General features: G+C 34.4%; 1 protein-coding gene across 4 annotated transcripts in view; it reads right to left on the bottom strand.

The window, feature by feature from the left end:
• The window catches only part of LOC140157401 (uncharacterized), a 289,061-nt gene that overhangs the window by 205,704 nt on the left and 59,190 nt on the right, over positions 1 to 24,167 (bottom strand). For all 4 annotated transcript variants that reach the window (XM_072180584.1, XM_072180585.1, XM_072180583.1 and 1 more), the window contains exon 3: positions 21,103 to 21,235. In XM_072180584.1, the coding sequence (XP_072036685.1) occupies positions 21,103 to 21,119 (17 nt within the window). In that variant the 5' untranslated portion in view covers positions 21,120 to 21,235. The remainder of the gene's footprint in view (positions 1 to 21,102; positions 21,236 to 24,167) is intronic.

Raw genomic sequence — 24,167 nt, 5'->3', positions numbered from 1 at the left:
TCATTTGATGCACACAATGAAAATACAATCATAAATGGGAAACAATAAACTATAACCTTTTCCGAGTCAACAGGTGACAGTTGGGATACATAGTGTTATATAGCATCCATATATTTATATAACCTACACTGCAGCATTTTATGTCATTTCTAGTAAATGAAAAATATCAGCATTCACATTGTTCTGTCTCTTCTAATCACACTAATAAAATGACTATATTTTCTAGGCAATTTTTTTCTTTCTTAACCCTCTCCATGCAGGGTGTTGACTGCAGATGACAAGTGTCAAAAATTTCATAATTGTCATTTTCATGACCATATTTGGAATCAGCATGTAAAACGTATTAAAATGAGTACAAACAAGCCTAGTATTGGTTCAGTGGTTCTTAAGATAGCTTTTGATTTTTTGAGAAAATATCTCAAGACGTGGACTTTTTATATTGAAGCCTATGGCTAGTGTGCAAGACATTCATTTTTTTTTCTCACAAACTCAGTTAACCTAGTTTAACCCCATGAGAACTACATGCCGATTGGCCAAAAAGAAGTTTTCATTATCAAATGGACCAATCAGCAACATTGTTAGAATAATTTCACCACACAAAAAATTGGGGTGAATTATTTGCAAAGCTACATTCTGATTGGTGATTAAAGTGAAGATATCATGTATAATTGACCAATCAGAGGCAATGTTAGATCAGCAGGTAGTGCTCAGGGGGTTAACCTAGTTTAACAAATTGAGTTCAAGAATCTAAAGCTGGCATTTTGTCATGTCTTTGGGTTATAGCTTTATGTCAAGAGATAGGTACGCTACGTCAATTAGAAAATACTGTATAAGTGGTAATTTTCATGAGGGTTTTATTTTCGCAAATTTCGCGATTAGAGCGCTCCAACCGTGAAAATAACACCTCACAAATATATGCAATAATGGATTACAAGTATAGGGAAGGACTGGAAAATTGCGAAAATAACATTCGCGAAAATGTGTCTCTCACTCCAAATCGCAAAAATAACTGCACATGAAAATTACCACTTATGCAGTACTAGTAGAGTTTCAAGCTGCCCTAGATTTCTTAACTGTTCCTATTTTCCTATACTGTTACATATGTCCTATAATTTCTATATTTTGTTCCAAATTTAGGAAATTAATGGGGTTTTTTTCACTTGCACTGATGAATTTTATGAAAATTGAAAATACCTGTTGTAAATTTTCAGCAGGTCAGCAGGTAGATTTTACTGGCCTCTATTTCTTGCCCATTATATATATATATTTATAACTTCATTCCAGTTCAAAATGATGAATACATCATGCAAAAATTATGGGAGCCCCCCCAAGTAGCAAGAGTTACTGATCTTAATACCCACTGTTTTTGATTTCCGCTGTCCTTAATTTGTCCTGTATTCATTCAAAATGTTCTTATACTATGATCAGTTTGTAATAGGTGATAATTATTCGGTTTTTGTTACTGCACGCGTAAATAAAGTCACATATGCCTGCGTAAATTTACAATAGCGCACATCAGTCAAGCAATACACAAAGCATGGATCATGTAGGTGGTGCACCAAACTATTTGTAAGCTATTCTATAGATGAGTTGACTTCTGACGTCATTGCCTAGCAGTATGCGCACGCATCATCACAATTTCCATTGCTTTTTTGCCTGGAAGTATGCATGCACATCATATTTTGTTCAGGGCCCGTTAAAACTCCCACCACATCACAATAAGGCTTATTGAACAGTGTAGTGGTTATATGAAGTTTGCTCAAGCATATCGATATACCAGTCCCTAGCCTTTGTTGATAAACATTGAGGTCAACTCATCTATATCAATCCACAATGTAATGAGTCCTTTATTTTTTTATTCTGGTAGGTAAGTTCCTTTCCTCTAATGATCACAGAACCTGGCTTACCTACCAGAACAATAAAATTTTAAAAAGGCCTCCTCTTTTTTCAGGCATTATTCTATGTAAGCTAAATACAGAGCCCAATATGGATATTTACACCTTTTTTTCGATAAAAAATAAAACGTTTAGTGTTTGCTGTGAAGTAAACAATCTATGTAGCATTATTGTAAACAGCAGAATAGTCTAATTGTATTGCCTGGGTTGTGTTTCCAATATCAGGCAGATAAAGTTGTTATACACAAACATACTGATTGATAGAACACACTGGATTGTGTAAACAAGATTCACTCGCATCTTATAGCATGTTTGGAAATGAAATCTTCACAAACAGATTATACATAGTGTGAAATATCTCCACGCAGAACTAATCAATCTCAATTGGAAATGTGATATTCTTGACAAAATACTAGAATGAGGACACTATAAGATGGTGGGTTACACAAATAAGGAAGGAATAACATGGATCAAATTGCAAGCCACGTAGCTTACGGTGTTACGACAAGTGTTGATATAAAGGGTCCATGGACTATATACTCCTTCAATAACACAAGTCTGGTTCATTAACCTATATAGAGAATTGGTGTTATGACAAATTCAACTTTTGTGTTCCTGGGTAAGATTGTATGTATTGTGGTCAGAATTGTTGACAGAATTTGACAATTTGTAGTTATTTTAAGGACACTTTACTCTTTGCTGTCCCCATTTTAATATCCCTGTAAATTTACCCCTGTGCGGTAACCTATCATATTAAATGTGGTACTACACCCTTGCCCAATTTTGTGCCTATTATATTAAATTTTTCTCAAAAAATATAGTGCATTGGTGACAAGTAAGATATGTATACTACATGTATAGGGGCAAGGACTACAACTACTGCACTGAAAATTTTATTTCTGCACAGACAACAGTTGTGGACTTACAATCAAAAATGAGGGAAAACCGATATCTGATCAATAAATTAATAACTACTTGTCTTGAGTCACTGAAATTCCAGTGTAGTAACTAGATTCCCTGCCCCTATAATATACATAACTTTTGTTACCAGTGTGTTATTATTTTTTGAGAAAAATGCAAAAATAGTCATAAATTTATCAAGGGGTGCAGTACCACCTTAAGCTGTTGTAACTAAATTTGGTCATTTATCAAACAATTCTTGATGAGGTAATATCTATTCTAATATTCGGAGGCATAGAATATGAAAAAATACAAAAACTTCTTAAAAGTAATTTGAACTTTTTATGGAGCTTCAAAATCGAAAGTTATCCAAACTGAAAAAGAACATCTACCAACTCCAGAAAGGAATGAGAACCAACAAATGAATTGTACACAGGCAGCATCAGAAAGATGTTTTTAATGAACTGAACTAAAATTCTAAGATATCAATAGGTAAAGCAATCTACAGTTGATAGTCATAATAGTATATCAGATGACTACTAACCATTATAGTACATAAGATACAGTGCACTAGTGCTAAGTGAACATGCTATATGCAATGACACTGCTATCTACTGACGATAGCAATCCCATAGCCATGTTTAGACAGTAACTAACACTGGTACTATTTACATATGGCGGGCAACCTACTGAAAGCTATCTACAGTAGATAGTGTATAAGATGAATGCTAACCATTAACGTACATAAGATGCATTGCACTTACTAGCGCTATGTGAACCTATAATGACACTGCTATCTACTGAAGATAGCAAGATCCTGGCCATGTTTAGATGGCAACTTACATTGGTAAATTTAATATTATTTATGAAATAAAGAATTCCAAAATTTCATTTTTTTATGGGAATGTCATCTTTAAAGGACTAGAACTCCAAAATATGTCTGGCGACTCACTCTGAGTTTTGTTGGAGCTGGTCACATATGTGCTAATACAAACTTCCCAAAGAGCACCCCAAAGGTTACAGAGGCAATTTGCCTTGATCTCAATCAAATTCAGACCAATCCTATGAATAGCATTTAATGTACTCGGAGACTTGCCCAATGACACCTTTTCATGTCACAGGTGCAACTCTCCTATCATCATTTAGCCATCAGTTTTTAAACATATTAATTTGATGCAGAAAACTAGGTTGTAAAGTGTAACTTTCTTCTAGTTGACATTTAGTTGACATTTTTTCTCAGTGCATGATCTATGAAAATGGCATGTGTTGCATACTAATTTGCATGTGTGTTCTTCCATCTAGTCCATTTAAAAAGTTTGACATGGTTAAACAAATCCTGATCATTTTAGCTTAAGTTTTCAGTGATAACACATATTCATACAGCCAAAAGTAATAAAATAAGGGAAAAGATACGGCAATATTTGATGGCACACCACCGACGCAATTTGCTTGATTGAATCCTATTATTACAGCTTTTCAATTGACTAACTTCTGCATCTGTGTCAACACACACGTCATACACACACATGAACTGACACACAGCATAACCTATTTGTTAAGACCACCACAGTCCTGATAAAACAGTGTAACTTGAGATTTGTTGTTTTGAAAAAAAAACACTTAAAGTTTGACTCTTTGAAGTTGTTTTAACAGAAAGCTATTGATATGAAGCTAGCCTGAATGCTGCCGATTCATGCACTTGGCTATCATTATTTTATTCATTAATTCATTTGTTTGCTTGCTTGCCTTTCACTTGTTTTCATTCATTTATTCATTCCCTTTTCATTCATTTACATTTAAATCAACAAAATGCATTCACTACTCATTCCCTCAAACATTAATTCATTGTTAGCAATGGCAAACATAACAGGAACATTTCCTATACGTTTTTTATAACATGTATGTGTAGGATGAAACTCAAGCTAAAATAGTAGCTGGTCCTTGCTGAAGTATTTTTAAATTAAGTTTTCCATAACATATTAATGATTCTGAAACCCATGCTGTATAATAAACTAGTAGGTAAATTTTGAGTAACTTTCATGAAAATTGTCAAAAAGGTGCCTATTCTTGTGTGTATATGGTCCATCACCTGTCACTTGGTCACCTTGTAACATGTCTCTAATTAATGGCATTACCCATGTCCACTTGATGAAATGTTGCTATTACAGGATTGTGGATCAACATCCAGGTATTGTGCCTGTGCGTAGTATAAATCATTGCTTTTTTTTTACAAAATTTGTTGGTCTATGCATGAAGTGGTTTAATTAAAAAAGGCCTGTCATTGAAATCCCTTGTAAGCCTATTGTGCCATAAAGCCTTCCTTTTTAGAGCCTGCAATCTCTGAAGGCCAAATTGGAAATGGTCCCCCTCTATCCCAATCAATGTTGTAATACAATGTGTCCATCTTTACCATATCTTCTCCAAACATTGATTGGTGAGGAAAGGGGAAGGGGTATACGGAAGATGAATAGACAAGATACAAGATAATTTTATTTCCCATAATTCACAACAAACCACACAAGTATCAATTTTAAAAACAAATAAACAGAAGCAATAGCAGCAAACAAACAAATTATGGAGGGGATGACCAGTAAGGCCAGAGGAAGTCACCACTTTAACAACGAAATGTTATCATCAAAAAAAAAAAAAAATCTAAACAAACAAACGGGAAACACAAAGCTCAAGAATTAATCATAGTTTGAGATCAAGCACATTTAGGCCTATATATTTTTCAGAAATGTTTCACAACATTCAGGCAACACTAGTATTATAATTCTTAGTTTCCATTGACTCATAATTATGAACACTATGATAAGAAGAATGTGGGAATTACAGTTAAGTGTTCAAACACATTTTTTTTCTTGTGGCTTGTATTGATACTAATTACTATATACTTTTGACATTCACTATTACGGCAAACATTGAAACATCATTTGAAATTAATTGCAAACACATGTCCCGCTGTGATGATAGATTTCCAATCCTTCATTAGAACACAGTCATTAATCAGCAGCATACCAATTGATGAATTTGTCGTATCACATTCTTCATCATTCACAAACACAATAGCCACATTTGTTACCATTATTTATTTGAAAGTTCTAATATGCGTGTGTAAATTTAATGCTCTTGGGTGTTAGCCATAGCTTTCAATGTAAAAATTCCTCAAAATATCATGACCTATCTGAAGAACCACTGAACAAATACTAGGCTTGTTTGTACTTGTTTTAATGCATTGCACATGCTGATTCAAAATAACATAATAAAAATTTACAATTTTGAAATTTGCTAATAAAAAAAATTGCAACTCATCGTCTGCTGTCAACACCCGCATGCATGGAGAGTAGACATTCCTTTCTAATCACAGGCTTATAAATATTAATATCATAATATTGTGGTGACAAAAAACTGTGATCTGAATTTGAATATCTAAATGAATCAAAAATAATTGAGCACTTTGATATGATACCAATTTTGCTATCTACAGTAGAACAGTCTTGGGAAGATAACACAGTGGTTACAATTCAATAGTCCAGTTCAATCGTCAGACATAAACAGTTGCTTGCACCAGGAATTTTTGGGGAGGGGGCATTGGGGGCAAAGTGAATTTCTGGAGGGGGGAGCAAAATTGCCACAGAAAGCGGAAATGTACGTAATTTGGGTTTTTTTTGCTTAACTGGGGGGCAAGAAAATATTTTTGCTATCTACCATAGATAGCAACAAATAAACACAATATTTAAGTAATATCCCTTCTTTTATCTACAGTAGATAGTAGAAAAATAATAGCTTTCAATCGCTTCAAACCACATCAATTCTATCCACAGTATAATAACATCAAAATAGTTTTCAAAGAATAGTTTTAAATCACTTTGATCCTTCAACTGTCTAGTATACAATAGACTAACTAAATATTTAAATTAAAATGTTTGTAATCATTTAAATTCTGACATATCTGAAATAAATAACAAAATTGACTCTTTTATTCAAATCATTTCAATTGTGCTATCTACAGTAGATAGCAACTAAATTGACTGGTCTCTATTCAAACACATTTAATAATTCTGTTATCTACAGTAAATAGTGTAACAAGTATCACCCAAAATTAACACTACATTAACACCATTCCAATTCTGCTGTCTGTGGGATAGCAACACATTTAAATTGTGCTGTCTACAGTAGATGGCAGTGCAATTGAATCTCAATATATAAAGTCTGCACAAAAAGTAACTCAGCTGTTATAAATACGCCTATAGATTCAGAACTAATAATTGTTTTTACAATATTTTAACATAGAGAGAAGGATGATTTATTTACACGCATTTTGATACCCCATTCGTCAAATGTCGTTCAATATTAACAACACAGTAGTGCTTTTACAGAAAAATACCCGAATTCAAAAGTTGCAGTTTACAGCGATCAATGGTTTTAATGCCAGCACTGTAAGCATGTAAAGCCCGCCATTATCTTCGCGCTTACTTCAAATCAATACAAATAACTGCAACTTTTAAATTGGGGTATTTTTCTTTCAAAACACTACTGTATTGTCAATATTGAACAAAATTGGACAAATGCGCGTAAATAAATCATCCTTCTTTTTTGTTGAAATATTGTGAAAACAATTATTAGTTCTGAATCTATAGGCGTATTTATAACAGCTGAGTTACTTTTTGTGCAGACTTTATATAAAATATTCTGATTCTGTCTTTACAACAAAACTGACCATATATTTAAAATCATTCCAAGTATGTTATCAACATTTGAAATTTGGTATGTATTTGAAATGGAATTATCACATTAACCAACTCTATAGAAACTCATGCACCCTCCCTTTGTGGAAGATTCAGCTTCAATCTTTTTCAGAAGGTATATGAAATCCAAATGGAGCTGCCTATTGTGTTCATTCCATTTGAAATTCATACTTCCCCTGTGGAAGATATTTTTAACATCATCCACAGAGGTTGGATTTTAAATGGAATAGCCCAAATGGCTCTACACCAACCTCATTATAACCCTTCCTAAAATAGATTGCAACAGAGTGACAGTAAATGTGACCCGGCAGCACAAACGAGCCGTAAATTCCCTAAATTGTATTCTGTGTTACAGTGTAAAATGTGTACGAAGATCGTATTCATCGATAACTTAAGCTGGCCCGACATCCGTCTTATTTTGATAGTCAAAAACTAATCAATAATCCTATTGTTGAAGTGGATAATAAGCTTCTACCTTAGATGGCAGGCTATAGAACTTTTAATAGCTCTGGTCTTTGTTTGCTTTTGCTAAATCCTGTTCAAGTGGTGGGTTACCAGGCATTGTATTTTGTACAGGTATGCATAACCAACAATTAACAATGAGAGAACTTTCTTAAACCTCGTTGACTTGGGGATGATTTGAAATGACCGCCAATTATGACTGTTTGATATATATTGCCAGCAATGTGGAAAAAGAGACACATGTAAAAGCGTAAAAAGCTATAATTTTGTTGAAGGAGCAAAGTTTAACAAACCATAACCCCGCTTCTGGATATCGTTTGAAGTCAAATGATATACCATTTTTAAGTTTATGATGTTTATTTTTAAACACGAAATAAAACAAAATTGACCGGGGAGGAATTTACGGCTCATTCGCCGTGGGACGGTCACAAATGTAGATCACATCTCAAATATACAATTACAAGTATCATTGACACAATTTAGTTTCCTTTTACTCCAAAAAGGTAAAAAATGCCATATTCAGAGCTTTTTATTCTTACTAGAATTCTCACTGACTGTAGCACAACAAGCTACACACAAATCGTATATGTTACTGCTGCACTTCAAAATTGATACTTAATTGGAATTTCAAATTACATTTCAGTAAGGGTCGGTTCATAGTGCATATTCGAAGACGAATATTGCTTCGAATACTTTTTAATGACGTCAAAATATATACGACAGCGAATAAAATATGAGTTGAACGGATTAAATATCGCGCAACTGATAGCGAGATACTATTGATTTATATGAAAGGCTCGAGGTCACCTGAATATCGTTCGACGAACGATGATTTCAAAAATCCCCAATGCAAATTAAAGGATCTGGAATGAGCGTTTTCAGCGTTTCGACAGTATTTTTGTGGGACATGAGAGCACATCAGACATATCGAATTACATTATGAATACGAAGAATGTCTTTCTGATATCAAATAATTTTCATTTTTTGAAATTCACGATATAATACAATTTTTATGACAAATTACTAGAATGTGATATTTTTCGCATATTGATATAGCCTATAACAGTCCTCGAAGTAAATATTATAAATCTAATGATATTTTCTTAAAGTGTATGTAGCTGGGAGGAAAAGCCGGCGATCAATTGAAAATTTTGCCCTTTCATATTGAAGATATGGATTTTTTCCCCCAAAACACCAAAAAAAAAATTGGTCTTTTTGGGAAAAAATCCATATCTTCAATATGAAAGGGCAAAATTTTCAATTGATCGTCGGCTTTTCATCCCACCTACATACACTATAAGTATAAATCTGATTTATTAAATCATCAGATTTATTAAGTTTACTGTTAAATATCAAAAATATCAATTTTTAATCATTTGCCATAAAATGTGTATTTCATTGCGAATTTCAAAAAATCAAAATTGATATCAGAAGGACATTCTTCGTATTCTGAATCCTATTCGATATGTCTGATGTGCTCCCATGTCCCACAATAAATAGACCTACTGTCCTAACGTTCATACCCCATCCCTTAACCTGCCCAGTTGTCAAATACGCCTGGATAGTTCCAACATGGCTGATAACGAACTGAAAGAAAATGCTTTGGGCGCACACCACTAAATAATCTTCCCATTGAAAAAAGTGTAAAATACGTGTAAAAACACCGGTTTTCTTTGCTCATTTTGAGGCCTTTTGGGCTCGTTTAAAAATTTTTTATGATGACCAGTCGATTGTAAATCGATTAAAGTGTAACATATGTTTCAATGTATAGGGGTCCTTCCACCTCGTTTTTCCGCTTCTGAGGCGCGAACAAGCGCCCTCACTGTTTTGACATGCTCTCAGTCTCAAGACTGCAAACCCGATTCTGCCATTTTTTAATTCGCGGACCTATTTTCTCAATATAAAATTATAAAAATGCTACTTTTTTGGTGACTCAAATTTATGTATAGGCTTTCCACTTTTATTTAAGCTATAATTCGCCGCTCTTTTTGATTAATAAGTCTAAAGACCAGCCCAAAATACCTCAAATAGTTTCTGTATTTTACCGGAACTCATTAGGGTTACACAAATGGCGCATTGATTTAGTGGTGTGCCCCTTATTAGTCTTGGTACAAGAGTACCCATTTTTATATGATTAGTAATGTTTTATGCAAATAATATGATATTTAGGCTTACAAACATAACCTAAATGTACAAGTGAATGTTTCCATATTAACGTAGCTCTATTTAAATCGACTGATGCAGAAAAATAGTCTAACTCCAAATTCAGATTTATGCCTCGGTTTTACATAAGTAATGTTTGGCCCCAGTTCTAGGTCCCCATATGCATCTGCCCCTGGCAGAAGGGCGTGTGAGGTCGGGGTGGTAAATCATTGGTTATTGATATAAAATCGTTTGCCATGGAAGTTCACCCATTTTTGTTATTTTGGGCGAATAAAGATGTAATGCGTTGTTATCAGTCAAATTCATAATTATAATTAATAATTAAGAGGGCAAAATAAGTAATATCTAGGAATGGATATATAGCGCTTTGCAATGAATCTCTTCATAAACTATGCAGAACAACCAAAACCACGAGGGTTGGTACCCTATCATTGCGTGTTCTTTTAAAATAAATTCTTGTTTATTTCTATAATTTGTGAATCAGGCATTAAAACACACTTAGGCCCTAGCAATGTAGGCCTACACAAGTTCGAACGAGACTTTTTATCTTTTGACGCGTATTTCGATCGAATGCCAAAATTGATTGCTCAATGAATCATGAAATGAGAGCAATACTACTTTGATGATACCGATCTCAAGTGGATATCAGCCAATGAAAAAAGTATTCACCGGAAATATATTTGTGGGAGTTGAATTTTGTTGAACTCGACAGATATATATTTGGTGAGTCACCGTGGGTGGTCTCATATATAACACTTGTGAGGGCTGTCATATTTGTCGTCGCTTCAATCATATCTTATGATATTTATATATTTATTTATATTTATTTATATTTATTTATTTATTTAACAAAGAATATCCCGGACAGTATAAACAAACGCCTCACTAAAATTTCTGTAAATGAACAGGCCTTCAAGTCTGCCATTCCGCCATATCAAGCAGCTTTGCAGAATAGCGGATATAGTGAGACTCTCACATTCAATGACCACCGAAACCAAATAAAGACAACAATAAGCGACAACGCTCAAGAAACACAACTTGGTTCAACCGCCATACAGCGAAAGCGTATCAACAAACCTTGGAAGAAAATTCTTCAACTTGCTGGACAGATGTTTCCCCCCTGGACATAAACTGCACAAACTCTTAAACAGAAATACTGTCAAACTGAGTTATTGTTGCATGACCAATGTAAAACAAATCATAACTTCACACAACAGATCAATTTTATAAAGCAGAACCCAAGGAACCAGATGGAAAAACTTGCAACTGTAGAGTGAAACTTGACTGTCCCTCCAAGGCAATTGTTTAGCTTCCAGTATAATTTACCAGGCGACGGTAACTCGACTTGACAATTCACATCATGAAACATATATTGGACTAACCGCTAACTCGTTCAAAACACGCTTTAGTTGCCATAAGAGTGACTTTAATAACAGTGACAAAAGGCATTCAACAACATTAAGCGAGTACATTTGGAAATTAAAGGATAAGAAAATACCTTATTCTACTGAATGGAAATTAATCAGTCGGGCTAAGGCCTATTCAACTACCAACAAACTATGCAGACTTTGTCTAGAGGAAAAATACTTCATCATATTTAAACCCCATCTCTCTTCACTGAACAAAAGGAATGAGCTAATAAACACTTGTAGACACAGGAAGAAGCATCTCTTGATCAACTACAACTGATCAATATATCAAGTATTGACTGTCTTCATGAACTTGAATTGCTTATATTATGTTATGTAACCATTTTTGACTGTAAATGTATGCCAATTAAACTGTCTAAAGATCTAGCACTAGCTCCGCGTTTTACGCTCGGTGATCGCGCTTTCAGCTCGCCGTCGCCACTTGGCGTGAGCATTCAGCGCTAGAAATAGAAATCAGTTTCCAGTGATAAGCATATTCTGACGAGTGTAGGTCGGCTTGGGCTGGCTTGCATGAAAAAATATTGTAAATAATGCTTTAATAAATCACCAAGTCTATTTTAAATGTATATTTATTTATATATTTTTTTATTTATTTATTTATTTATTTTTTTATTTATTTATTTATTTATTTATTTATTTATTTTTATTTATTTATTTATTTATTTATTTATTTATTTATTTATTAATTTATTAATTAATTAATTAATTATTTATATATATTTATATATTTATTTATTTATTTATTTATTATTATTAAATTTTTTAATTATTTATTTATTTATTGACTTATTTATTGACTTATTTATTTATTATTTATTTATTTATTTATTTATTTATTTTATTTATTTATTTATCTATTACTCATTCATTTCTTGATTTGCTTTGCAGTTGAAACCTACAAGAAGGTATGGGTCAACCTCCGCGCCTGTTACAGGCAGGTCGTAAATGCTCCGAAAAGCAAATCTTTTTGACTCCTATTCAGGTCAGGGCGTAACCAGACCTGACCTTCCGGGGCAAGATTGAAAAATTTCCCAATTTCTGATCAAAAGTTTTAGTATTTATATTCGAGAAAACGCCGCTTGCCACAGGCGTTAAGCGGGTGGAGTCGGTGGGGTCCAGGGCAAAGCCCAGGCGGGGGTCAAGGGGCTGGCGCCATGAAGCTCCTGGTTTTTGCATATTAGAAAATATCAGTGTTTCAGAGTTTTTTCCCTTTTTTTCTCTTCTCCCTTCCCCTTTTTTCTCTTCTTTCCCTTTCTCTTCCCTCTTTTTTCTTCCCTCTTTTTCTCTCTTTCCCTCTTCCCAATTTTTGACTCTTCTTCCAGGTTTTTGTGTGTCCGGGGGGCAGCTTGCACCCGGCCCCCACTGGTTACGCCACTGCTCCTATTTAAACCCATTTATCATGTTTATACAGACATTAAATCATGACAATAGTTCAATGGAGTTTACCTATTATGATTTTATTAACCGTTAAAGAAATTCTCTAAATTTTGCTTACCTTGGTCAACGGGCAATACTTGTTAACAGTCGGAGCAACGCGCTATGAACTGTAGAAATATATCTTTCTCCGGTTCATAGTTTTATATTCAAGCCGCATATATTTTGGCGCCTTAAAAGCGTATTGAAGCGAATATTAGCCTTGAATATTCACTTTGAACCAGCCTTAAATAGTACTGCCCATTTGCATCCATGATCAGACCTCAATAAACAGACACCATCAATTACCATCCATGTCATTGTGCTGAGGGGCCAGTAATTATTCCAATGCATAAATAACTTGCCATATCATTATCCCCTACAATCAACATGTAGTATGTCTTAAATTGCTTGGCATATATTAGCTTTATGTAGTTTTCATTTTAAACACTTGACATCAGTATTTTAACAGCACAAAACACTCCATACTTTTTCTCATGAATATGAGAACACTCATTTGAATTTCAAAGGAAAATACTGATTTAAAAGGAATAATATTTTGTGAAAACAGTTGATTAAGGGGTGGGGTATGAACCTTTGGACAGTATTTATTGTGGGACATTCATAACCTCTGCGTATCACGCCATATGTGCGTCCCAATCAAATTTATTGTTAGATGATTTACGCACACCGCGGTGTACCAGCGCGGAGGTTATTGATATCCATCAATGACCTCGCAGTATGCTTACGCTGTACAGTGACTTCAGCGTGTGTGCATCTGTTGTGCGGAACACTTCACACGCACGCAACTACCATATTTGCATATGGCGTGATTGCGCAGTGCTGTAATTGGTAAGACCGTTTTAGCTTGTTCGACTTTTTGAAGGGCAAAACATAAGTTTTGATAAAAATTGTTTATTTCAACAAATTTTAGAGAATAAAATCTTGAGATTTGGTTGAGTGATGAGTTAAAAATGATGGTTATGAATTTGGTTAATAACTTTGCATCAGTTATATGTCGGGCATTGTGAAAAATCTAAACATTTTGCTTTGGACCTCGGAATATCTCTCGGGGCTGTCGGGATATTCCTCGGTTCCAAAGGCAAAATGTTTAGATTTTTTACAATGCCCTCCAAATAACTAATGCGCAGTTATTAACCTTATCATAATTAGAGCACATCAGACATATCGAATTGCATTCTGAATACGAAGAATGTCCTTCTGATATCAAATAATTTTGTTTTTTTGATATTCGCAATGTAATACACATTTTATGGCAAATTATTAAAAATTGATATTTTTGATATTTAACAGTGCTCGAAGTAAACTTTATAAATCTGATAATATGTACTTAAAGTGTATGTAGGTGGGATGAAAAGCCAACGATCAATTGAAATTTTTGACCTTTCGTATTGAAGGTATGGATTTTTTTCCCAAAACACCCAAAAAAATTAAGTCTTTTTGGGAAAAAAATACATATCTTCAATATGAAAGGTCAAAATGTTCAATTGATCGTCGGCTTTTCCTCCCAGTTACATACACTTTAAAAATATATCATTAGATATATAAAATTTACTTTGAGGACTGTTATATATCAAAAATGTGAAAAATATCAAATTTTAATAATTTGTCATAAAATTTGTATTATATTGTGAATTTCAAAAAATGAAAATTATTTGATATTAGAAAGACATTCTTCGTATTCAGAATGCAATTCGATATGTCTGATGTGCTCTCATGTCCCACAAAAATACTATCAAAACGCTCAAAACGCTCATTCCAGATCCCTTAACAAAATGGGGTTTTTTTAGAGAGAAAAATTTGTAACTGAGCAAAATAACTCCTGCAGTTTTAAACAATTCTACAACCTGTTTCTTTACCTTATAATTAATTTGTAATTAATAAAACTCAATCAACCAAATTCAATCTTTGTGTGCCCTTTCCTACAGAAGGGCAAAATGGCTAATAATTGATTTGCTTTAACATTTCGAAGCGGGTTGGATAACTCTTCAACACTGGCTCAAGTGAATTTGATCATGTAAGTTGACAAAAATATAATCAACATGTGACATGTCTTAAAATAAATTGCTTGGTATAAATTAGCTTTAAGCAGTTTTCATTTTTAAACACTCAACATCACTATTTTAACAGCACCAAACGCTGAGGGGCCAGTAATTATTCCAATGCATAAATAACTTGCCATATCATTATCCCCTACAATCAACATGTAGTATGTCTTAAATTGCTTGGCATATATTATCTTTATGTAGTTTTCATTTTAAACACTCGAAGTCACTATTTTAACAGCACAAAACACTCCATACTTTTTCTCATGAATATGAGAACACTCATTTGAATTTCAAATGAAATTACTGATTTAAAAGGAATAATATTTTGTGAAAACAGTTTGAGATACTAAACAAATTATGATTTTTTTTAGAGAGAAAGATTTGTAACAAAGCAAAAAGTACCTACCTGCAGTTTTAAACATTGTGCATTCTACAACCCGTTTCTTTACCGCATAATTAATTTGTAATTAATAAAACTCAAGCAACCAAATTCAATCTTTGTGCATACAGAAGGGCAAAATGGCTAATAAATTGATTTGCTTTAACATTTCTAAGTGGGTTGGATATCTCTGCAGCACTGGCTCAAGTGAATTTGATCAAGAAAGTTGACAAAAATTATAGACTTTTCAAAATCCAACATAAAAAAGTACCTACGGCAAAAATGGAAATTAGCTGGAAAAAATGTCAGCTCACATTTTACCAGCGCCTTCTCTACAAAGCTATTAAAATCCAAGCGATATGATATGTACCTGGTCAGAGAACAAGTCCGCGATAATAATCACATGGAATACGTTATACGGTCAAATAAATACAGGCTACTAAATGGGATTAGCGTGGCACATCATGGACATACATACAATGTTAAGGAATCCAAATCAATGCAGATTGCCATCAATCCAGATCAGGTACATTTATAATCTGTGTCTAATACTTGTATTGTGTGACAATGCATAAGGTGTGCATACCATGTGAACCAATCTGAATTAGTATGAACCACTGTCAGTATCACCTTAGTGTTATAAATTGTGGAAAATATGGGTTGCATTGGTTTACATTGATGTGAACTGAAAATTATCCTGCAACACTGCATGTCAGGTAGATGCCAGCTATATAGCTAGCCAGCTACGTCCATGCCTGTGAATTGGACATAGGGATGTCAAAGCCTACCATACCATGTTATATAAGCAATGTCTGTTGCATAAATTGTGAAGTGTTCCATGGTTCATGTATAAATTTTGCTTACTTTAAAAATGCATTTGGGAGACAAAGATGGGTTTTTTTGCCTTTTTACCCTTCATTTTTTATAGTTTACATGGTACCCCATCATACATACAACAGCCCTACATACGGCAAGAACACAAGGTGTTGTTTTTACACTTCACTTTTAATGAGTGAAGTTTTAACCCCATGAGAACTACCTGCCAATTGGTCAAAAAGAAGTTTTCATTATCAATTGGACCAATCGGTAACATTGTTAGAATAATTTCACCGCACAAAAAAAATTGGGGTGAATTATTTACAAAGCTCCATTCTGATTGGTGATTAAAATGAAGATATCATGTCATGTAATTGACCAATCACAGGTATAATGTTAGATCGGCAGGTAGTGCTCAGGGGGTTAAGCATAAATGTAAAAAAAATATTAAAACCCTGTAAAACTATTTTAGGTTCATATAGCATGCATTTTGGATTGGAGAAACCTGTGCAATAACTAACCAACAAAAACGCACACCAAAAAAAATTATATTCAGCTATAAATACATAATACCCTCACACCAAAACACACACGCATGCACAACTATCGTCCCGTTACACATTAAAAAAGCTCCCCAGAGATAGAAACGTACAAGATGATGATTCTTATCTAAACATGTTTGTTCACAGTAACAGCTATTAGTTAAGCAAAAAGAAAATACAGATTTACATCAGAAGCTCCAGGGCAAATAAGAAAGCTAAAAAGCAGAAAAACCAAAACCGTAAAAAGCAACACACCTTGTTATATACAGATGCCCACAAGCAAATGATATGCATCACCTTTAAATAAAACTTCCTCAGTTGTAATAGGAAATTCTAAGCAGTGACAGTCCCAGCCTGGTCTCTCTAATATTCAGTCTATATCGCACTGAAGCACATTCAATATTCAGTCTGTATGGCACCGAATATATGGCAGTAAATAGCGCCCTCTGTTGGTCAAGGTTACATTAAGGTTACTGTTGGTCTATGATATATTAAAGTTACTCTTGCTTTCTTGCCCTGCGGGTTCCTTATATTGGGGTCCCACTTGTAGTGTTTAGTCATCGTATGGGAGTCACCAGCCTCCAGCCTGCCGGCCCCCTGCAGCCTCGATGATTTTTGTTGATACTGAGCTGCCTCTACTGGGTGATGGGCTGACGATAAGGGGGCACACCACTAAAACCTTCCGCATTTGGTGTAACCTTGTATAGTTCCGGTTAAAAATAGCGCCTGAGCGAAATGTATGAGCCTCTCGAGGGTACTAAATTTAAGTGAATCTTGCTTGTTTTTATGAACAGAATAGAGTAAGACCTCAACATTAAAAATCTGTTCAAAAAATGTTTGAAATCGATTGTGAATTAGTGACAGGCTGTCGGAATAATATCAAGGCCGGAACTGGTAAGGAGGCGAAATTGTCGGCTGAAATTCGTGAGGGCGCTGTTCAGGTGCCCGTAGCTCAAAAGTTCGACTGGCTTGGTCACAAAAAACTAAATTTTTATTAAATTTCAGACTTTATACTTTAAGAAAATCCATACGACATTTTCTCATTTTCGGAACTAAGGGTAGAAAAACGAATCTACTTTCTTGTGTTTTCACGTGTATTTCAATGGGACGATTATTTAGTGGTGTGCCCCCATAATGAAAATGGCATTTCGTTATCGACAGCCCATCATACTTAGAGACAGCCCGTCATATTTAGAGACAGCCATCACCCATTTCATACATTTTATTTTTGTTGCTTTTTACCCCATAATTTCCCACATTCTTCAGGTCCTGCCCTCGATCAGGGGCTAATTTATGGTTTAAGCTAGTTGGATATCCATATGTCGTGGTTAGTGGTTCTTTGTAGCCCTGCGGGTCAAAGTAATTTGATATTCAAACACCAATCTTTAATCCTATTGTTGAAGAGGATAAGCTTATACTTATGTATAGAGTTAGTAAATAGCTCTAGTTTCTGTTTGCTTTGGCCAAATCCTGTTCAAGTGGTGGGTTAACTAACAATCAACAATTAGAGGACAATCCTGAACCTCGTTGACTTGTGGAAGATTTGAAGTGACCGCCAAATATGTAATACCAGCGATGTGGAAAAAGAGAAATAATGTAGCACCAAAATAATGTACCCTTTTACTGAAGGAGCAAAGTTTAACAAGCCATAACTCCGCTTCAGGATATTCTTTGAAGTCAAATGATATATCATTGTAAAGCTTATGATATATATTTTCTAAACACGGAAGAAAACAAAATTGACCAGGGGTTGACTTTACGAACGTTTCGACGTGGACCTTCACATATAGACGGAATATATAAGTTCCATAGGAATATTGAATGTGATTCAGTGCCATATACACTGAATATTAGAGAGACCAGGTTGACCAATCCATGCTTAGACCAGTAGCGTACCCTGTGGGGAGCAGGGGGACCGGCCAACCCTACTTTGCAAGTCCATTCACCCGCAGAAGATATTTTTTGCTGTTGCCTAAATGAGGGTTTTGTTGCCTAATTAAGGGATGTGTGCTGCATATCACCCTTCTAACTAAGGTAGTTAATAGGCAAATGGTCCTGGGGCAAATGGTACAGGAGTGATTAATTACTTCAAAATCATGCAACGCCTCACAAGTACATACTTTGATATCTAAACAACTTTTCCTCTTAAAATATTAGTACTTCATATTACACACAAGGCCCGGGGATTCTACTAAAGTGTGTAAATTGTATTTCTCAAGTGAATCTCATAGGACATCACCCCTATCACTGCTCCACACTTCATGATACTCTAAGCACAAAGCCAATTATATTCATCAGATTCCAGTAATCAAGCCCCTACTGAAATTAACTGATGGTCAATCAACTCCCTTGGGATAAGCCAATTAGAAAGTAATTCATGGGTATTATTATCTGGCATACAAATCTTTTCCACTGCCTGCCCTGCAGCAAAATGTCACACATTAGCTAGAATTACATCATGATAATTACACTCATAATTGAAAATTATAAATGGTACAATGGTACTATTAAATGTGTATCAAATATCTGACGCTGACTGCTATGAGGAATCAATACTCTGTAACACAAACTATATTTCTGCAGGGTTATTTTCCTGATGAATTTATTTCTTACAAATCCTGGCAGTTTGTATCTTGAAATTTAGTATAATGAAAGACAGAGATAAAAAGAATTAATCGCGTCTGATGTCACTGTCAATTACGATCCTTGATTGGCTTACACAGGTTAATAGCGCGTAAAAGGAAGACCGATCTATCTGGTGCCGATCGGAGTATAGGAATAGCAGAAAATGGCGAAAAAAAACGTACTTTTACAAGGCAAAAAGCAACTTTTCTAGGCATTGTTGACATGGTGCCTTCGCGAAACTACTATAAATACCTCAATTTTGAGATGATTTGTGTGTTTGAAGGTGCGAAATTAACAATAAGGCGCCCGGTTATACTGCCGCGTTCAGCTAGTCATCATCACGACACTTGTAAACAAACCATGCTCAAGTTTGATTGATAGATGACGTCAGACGCGATAAATTCTTTTTAACACTGTCTTTCACTATAGTAAATTGACTTTGCAGGGTTAAATAATTTGATGGTAATATTTCTCACACTACCTTACTTTGTGATTCTGATCAGCTGAACACACAGATAAAAAAGACTAGTTCGCATCTGACGTCAGGGCAAAGGCGCACCCTGATTGGTTGCAGACCTACGTAGTACAGCATTTTATGTCTAGTTGTCAGAATTTCCGACACAAACTAATCTTTTGGTTTCTGTTTTTCATTATAGAATGTTGCAGTTTTCGGCAGGTGTGGTTCTGCGTCAACCACAATGCCTCCATCCAACTTCACACACATTATAGTAAAAACATTCGAAAGAAAATATTATTGAAAAAATATATTCGACAATTGTTTTCTTGAAAATAAAAATTTGAAGAAAAAATATGCAAATTAGCTCATTATCATAATAATATTCATATGCAAATTAGACCCAACAAAAACTAGCCAGTGGCCTACACATATTCTACAATATCATAAGTCAATCTGACTGTTCATTCAAGACATAAAACATCCGGATGGACAAAGGGCGCATTTTATTGCAAAATAAGCTCAGTATCATAATAACAAATATGCAAATTATACCCAAAAAAAAAGTAGTTTCTGCCCATGGCCTAGTACAATGTATATGGGAACGATTGAAGTCGATCCACTCGAGAGCTACTGCATATGTATGGACAAATGGATGGATAGTGCAAAAACAGTATGCCCTGCGGTGGAGGTATAGCATGTAAAATAATTAAAATAAAACTAAGCTTAACACCACTGAAGGAGCATGTTGTGGGGGTGCTAGGATTTTCATGATCTCAGCAACACATTTTAAAGTGAAAATTGTTAATACTCAAAATCCTTACCCACTATGCTGAAAACCTCATCAAAATAGAACTATGTATGGTTATAATCACAATATAAGATGATGTCTATGCTATATACAGTGAAAACAATAAAACACAAAACAACATGGCTATATTTAGACACCAACTTTAGCATAATCAAACTCATTAAGCCTACTCACATCACATATATATACATCCATAAAAACTAATGTGTATTGATTAAATCTTACACAAGTGTTTGACAATTGAAATTGTTAAGTGCTTTGCAAATGCCATTAATATCATTGACATAATTATCAAGATCAATGATACTACTACTATACAAATTAACGTCCGACTGAAGTTAAAGAGTAAAGGTCAAATTTATGCTGGAAAAACGCTGACAGGACAAAGTACCCACCTCTTTTTCCTTGGCATTGGGTTAGACCGGGGTCAGACCAACCGTGTAATTTGCTGTGAGGGGTGTGCACCACTCCTCCTGCACAAGGAGTCTGTTTTGCCTTCCAAGCATATGCTGCTACCCATTTATAAACCTGGGTGGAGAGAGACAACAGTGGTAAAGAGTCTTGCCTTTGAGTAGTACACAATCCCGGTGTCACCACTGGGATTTGAACACCTGCCCTTGCCATCATGAGTGGAAAGCTGAACTACTGACCATGCCACATTACTTACATCAATAGATTTATGTAGGAAGGTGATTATTGGATCTGACCATATGGGAGACATTATTTTGCCATTTAAAAATTATATACATTTACCTTACAAACACCATAAATGTTAAATTCAAGAAATTTGAGGAAATTGATTTATGTTTTTTATTTGTCTGCTATCTTCAGTAGATAGCAAGGGGTTTTCAAAAAGACTTGACAAAAATGTGAGAATTCAAGGAATTGGAGGAAAGTGATTTATGTTCTCTATTTATCTGCTATCTTCAGTAGAGAGCAAGGGGGTTTCCAAAAGGTTTGACAAAGTGTGAATTCAAGAAATTGAAGGAAAGTGATTTATCATCTCTATTTGTCTGCTATCTTCAATAGATAGCAAGGCGTTTTCCAAAAAGGTTTGACAAAAATATGTGAATTCAAGGAACTGGAGCTGGAGGAAAGTGGTTTGTGTTCTTTATTTGTCTGCTATCTTCAGTAGATGGCAAGGGGTTTTCCAAAAGGTTTGACAAAAATGTGTGAATTCAAGACATTGGAGGAAATTGATTTATGATCTTTATTTGTCTGCTATCTTCAGTAGATAGTAGGGGTTTTCCAAAAGGTTGACAAAAATGTGTGAATTTAAGAAATTGGAGGAACGTGAATTATGTTCTTTATTTGTCTGCTATCTTCAGTAGATAGCAAGGGGTTTTCCAAAAGGTGTGACAAAAAGGTGTGAATTCAAGAAACTGGAAGAAAGTGATTTGTGTTTTTCTTTTATTTGAAAATACCAAAATAAACCCAAATGAAACCTCCCTCTCTTTCTCTGAAAAATCAAAAAAATCAACACCCGAATAGCATGTAAAATGTTCTGTATTTAGTCCAACTTCCAGAAATCGAGAATGGACCTTTTCTCTTTTAAAGAAAGTTTATTCATTTCAAAATTTGAAAATGACCTTAGTACCAAGTTTACAGTGCACCCTGTCTATTTTTCCTACACCAGAAAATATTTAAACACAGAATAAATGCAAATTTCTGAAAAAGTATTTTGTATAAAGGAAGCCGATAGGCCTACATTTACCCCCTAAAAGGGTATGAAAATACCAAAATAGCAAAAAGAAAGACTATTCCTTGGATATGGATCTTTTAGCAGGTTCTGTTCATTTCCGTCTCTCTTTAAAAGAAAAAAAAAGCTTACTGTATATGCTGTTATTTTCACAAGGGTTTTTTATATTTTGCACAATTTGCGAGTTGACGAACAGGTGCGAGAATAACAATATGCAAAAATTCAAATTTAATATCATGTTACATTACACTTATATAAATCCTGCAAAATAAACAACTTTACAATTTCCAAAAATCACAGAATTGAGTAAAATCTGTATGTAAAAATAACAGCATACACAATATATCAACTACACTGTGATATGTCACTTAACTGTCTGGACAGCTTACCAACTTACAGTGCAGCTATGAAAAGGAGGGAATTTCATGTCAGTCCCAGGTGGTCAAATGCAAATTGATTCGACTAGAAATTATTGGACTAGAAAACAGGTTGGCTGGCTGCCTGCTTTGCTGGCAAATCTCAGGCTGGCTAATGAATATCGAGGGTTTGTAATGTTTTAAGAGGCTCCTCTGCATGACTTTCAAAAGCTGTGTTCAGATTATCATAGGAAACTTGTAGGTCAGGTTATAGTTAGCTACATTCAAAAGTAAGCTTGTAGATAGTGCCTGTCTCAAATTTGCTCATCTGTCAGTACAAAGTTCATTAACCTCTACATGCCTCTACAAGTGTAGAATGGCCTTTTGAGTGTGTTGGATACAAAAACTCATGCTCCACAAGATTAATGACGTCAAATTAAGAACTATGATTGTTAAATGGAGGTCATGTAACTATGCCTTTGTAATGAGACCATTGTAGCGCATTGTGTGCGCAGACAAACTTGTTACAAGATTTCTTGTATTTATTTATTGCTCTATCAGGCTATAACCATTTATTGCTGGAAGATACAAATGGGCCAGTAGTAAATAACTGTTTGGATATATGTCATGATAAATTATTTAAAAGTTTTTAAAGTTGCTTGTCATATGTAAATTTGCTGTCAATATAGTAAGGCACCAGAAAAAATTTGTTCGATCCGTCAATGCTACTTCGATACTTGTTATTAATGAACTAACAACTAATTAATGTGAATTAATGCTAAATTTATATTAGTCAATATCAGTACAGTACTAAGATGCATACATATGTATGTAATCACAATTAAGAATAGTCAATCAATTGATTTCATAAATAATAAGGATCGACAAGTATCGATGGTCAATCAAAAGATCATTGCCTAAACGTGGCTGTCCTTGGAGAAAAGGATATTACATACATACAAAATGAGTAGTAACTTTTGCACTTCTTTTGCTCTAAGGTTTATTTGTTTTGCTTGGATGCAAAATATTTTGTTTTGACCAATAATAAGAGCTAAAAGGGAAAACATGGAGTTTTTAGTGTGAACTCAACATCTCTACAATTGTAGGCAGGCTGAGATTTTAAGGCGATTTAATACCCTGATTTTCATTAGTACCCATCTTCTTTTTTTTGTTGCAAATTTATAAAGTATATAAATATGTTCATCATCTCATGTCCTGAACTTATAAAATATCTCTACATAAAAAGTGGTTTTAAACCATTTTAGAAAATCATTTTAGCCCTATATATATTTTTGTTTACTGTATCCTGGTAACTGAGATGTGTGTTTCATAACAAACCATAATTTATTCTATTGAACATGTCCAAGTAGAATACATGATAGAATACATTAAATCCTTTGTTATA

The sequence above is a fragment of the Amphiura filiformis genome, chromosome 7, assembly GCF_039555335.1.
Source record: "Amphiura filiformis chromosome 7, Afil_fr2py, whole genome shotgun sequence".
Classification (NCBI taxonomy): domain Eukaryota; kingdom Metazoa; phylum Echinodermata; class Ophiuroidea; order Amphilepidida; family Amphiuridae; genus Amphiura; species Amphiura filiformis.
Note: the sequence above shows the minus strand (reverse complement) of the source record. Positions and strands in the feature narration are given on the sequence as shown.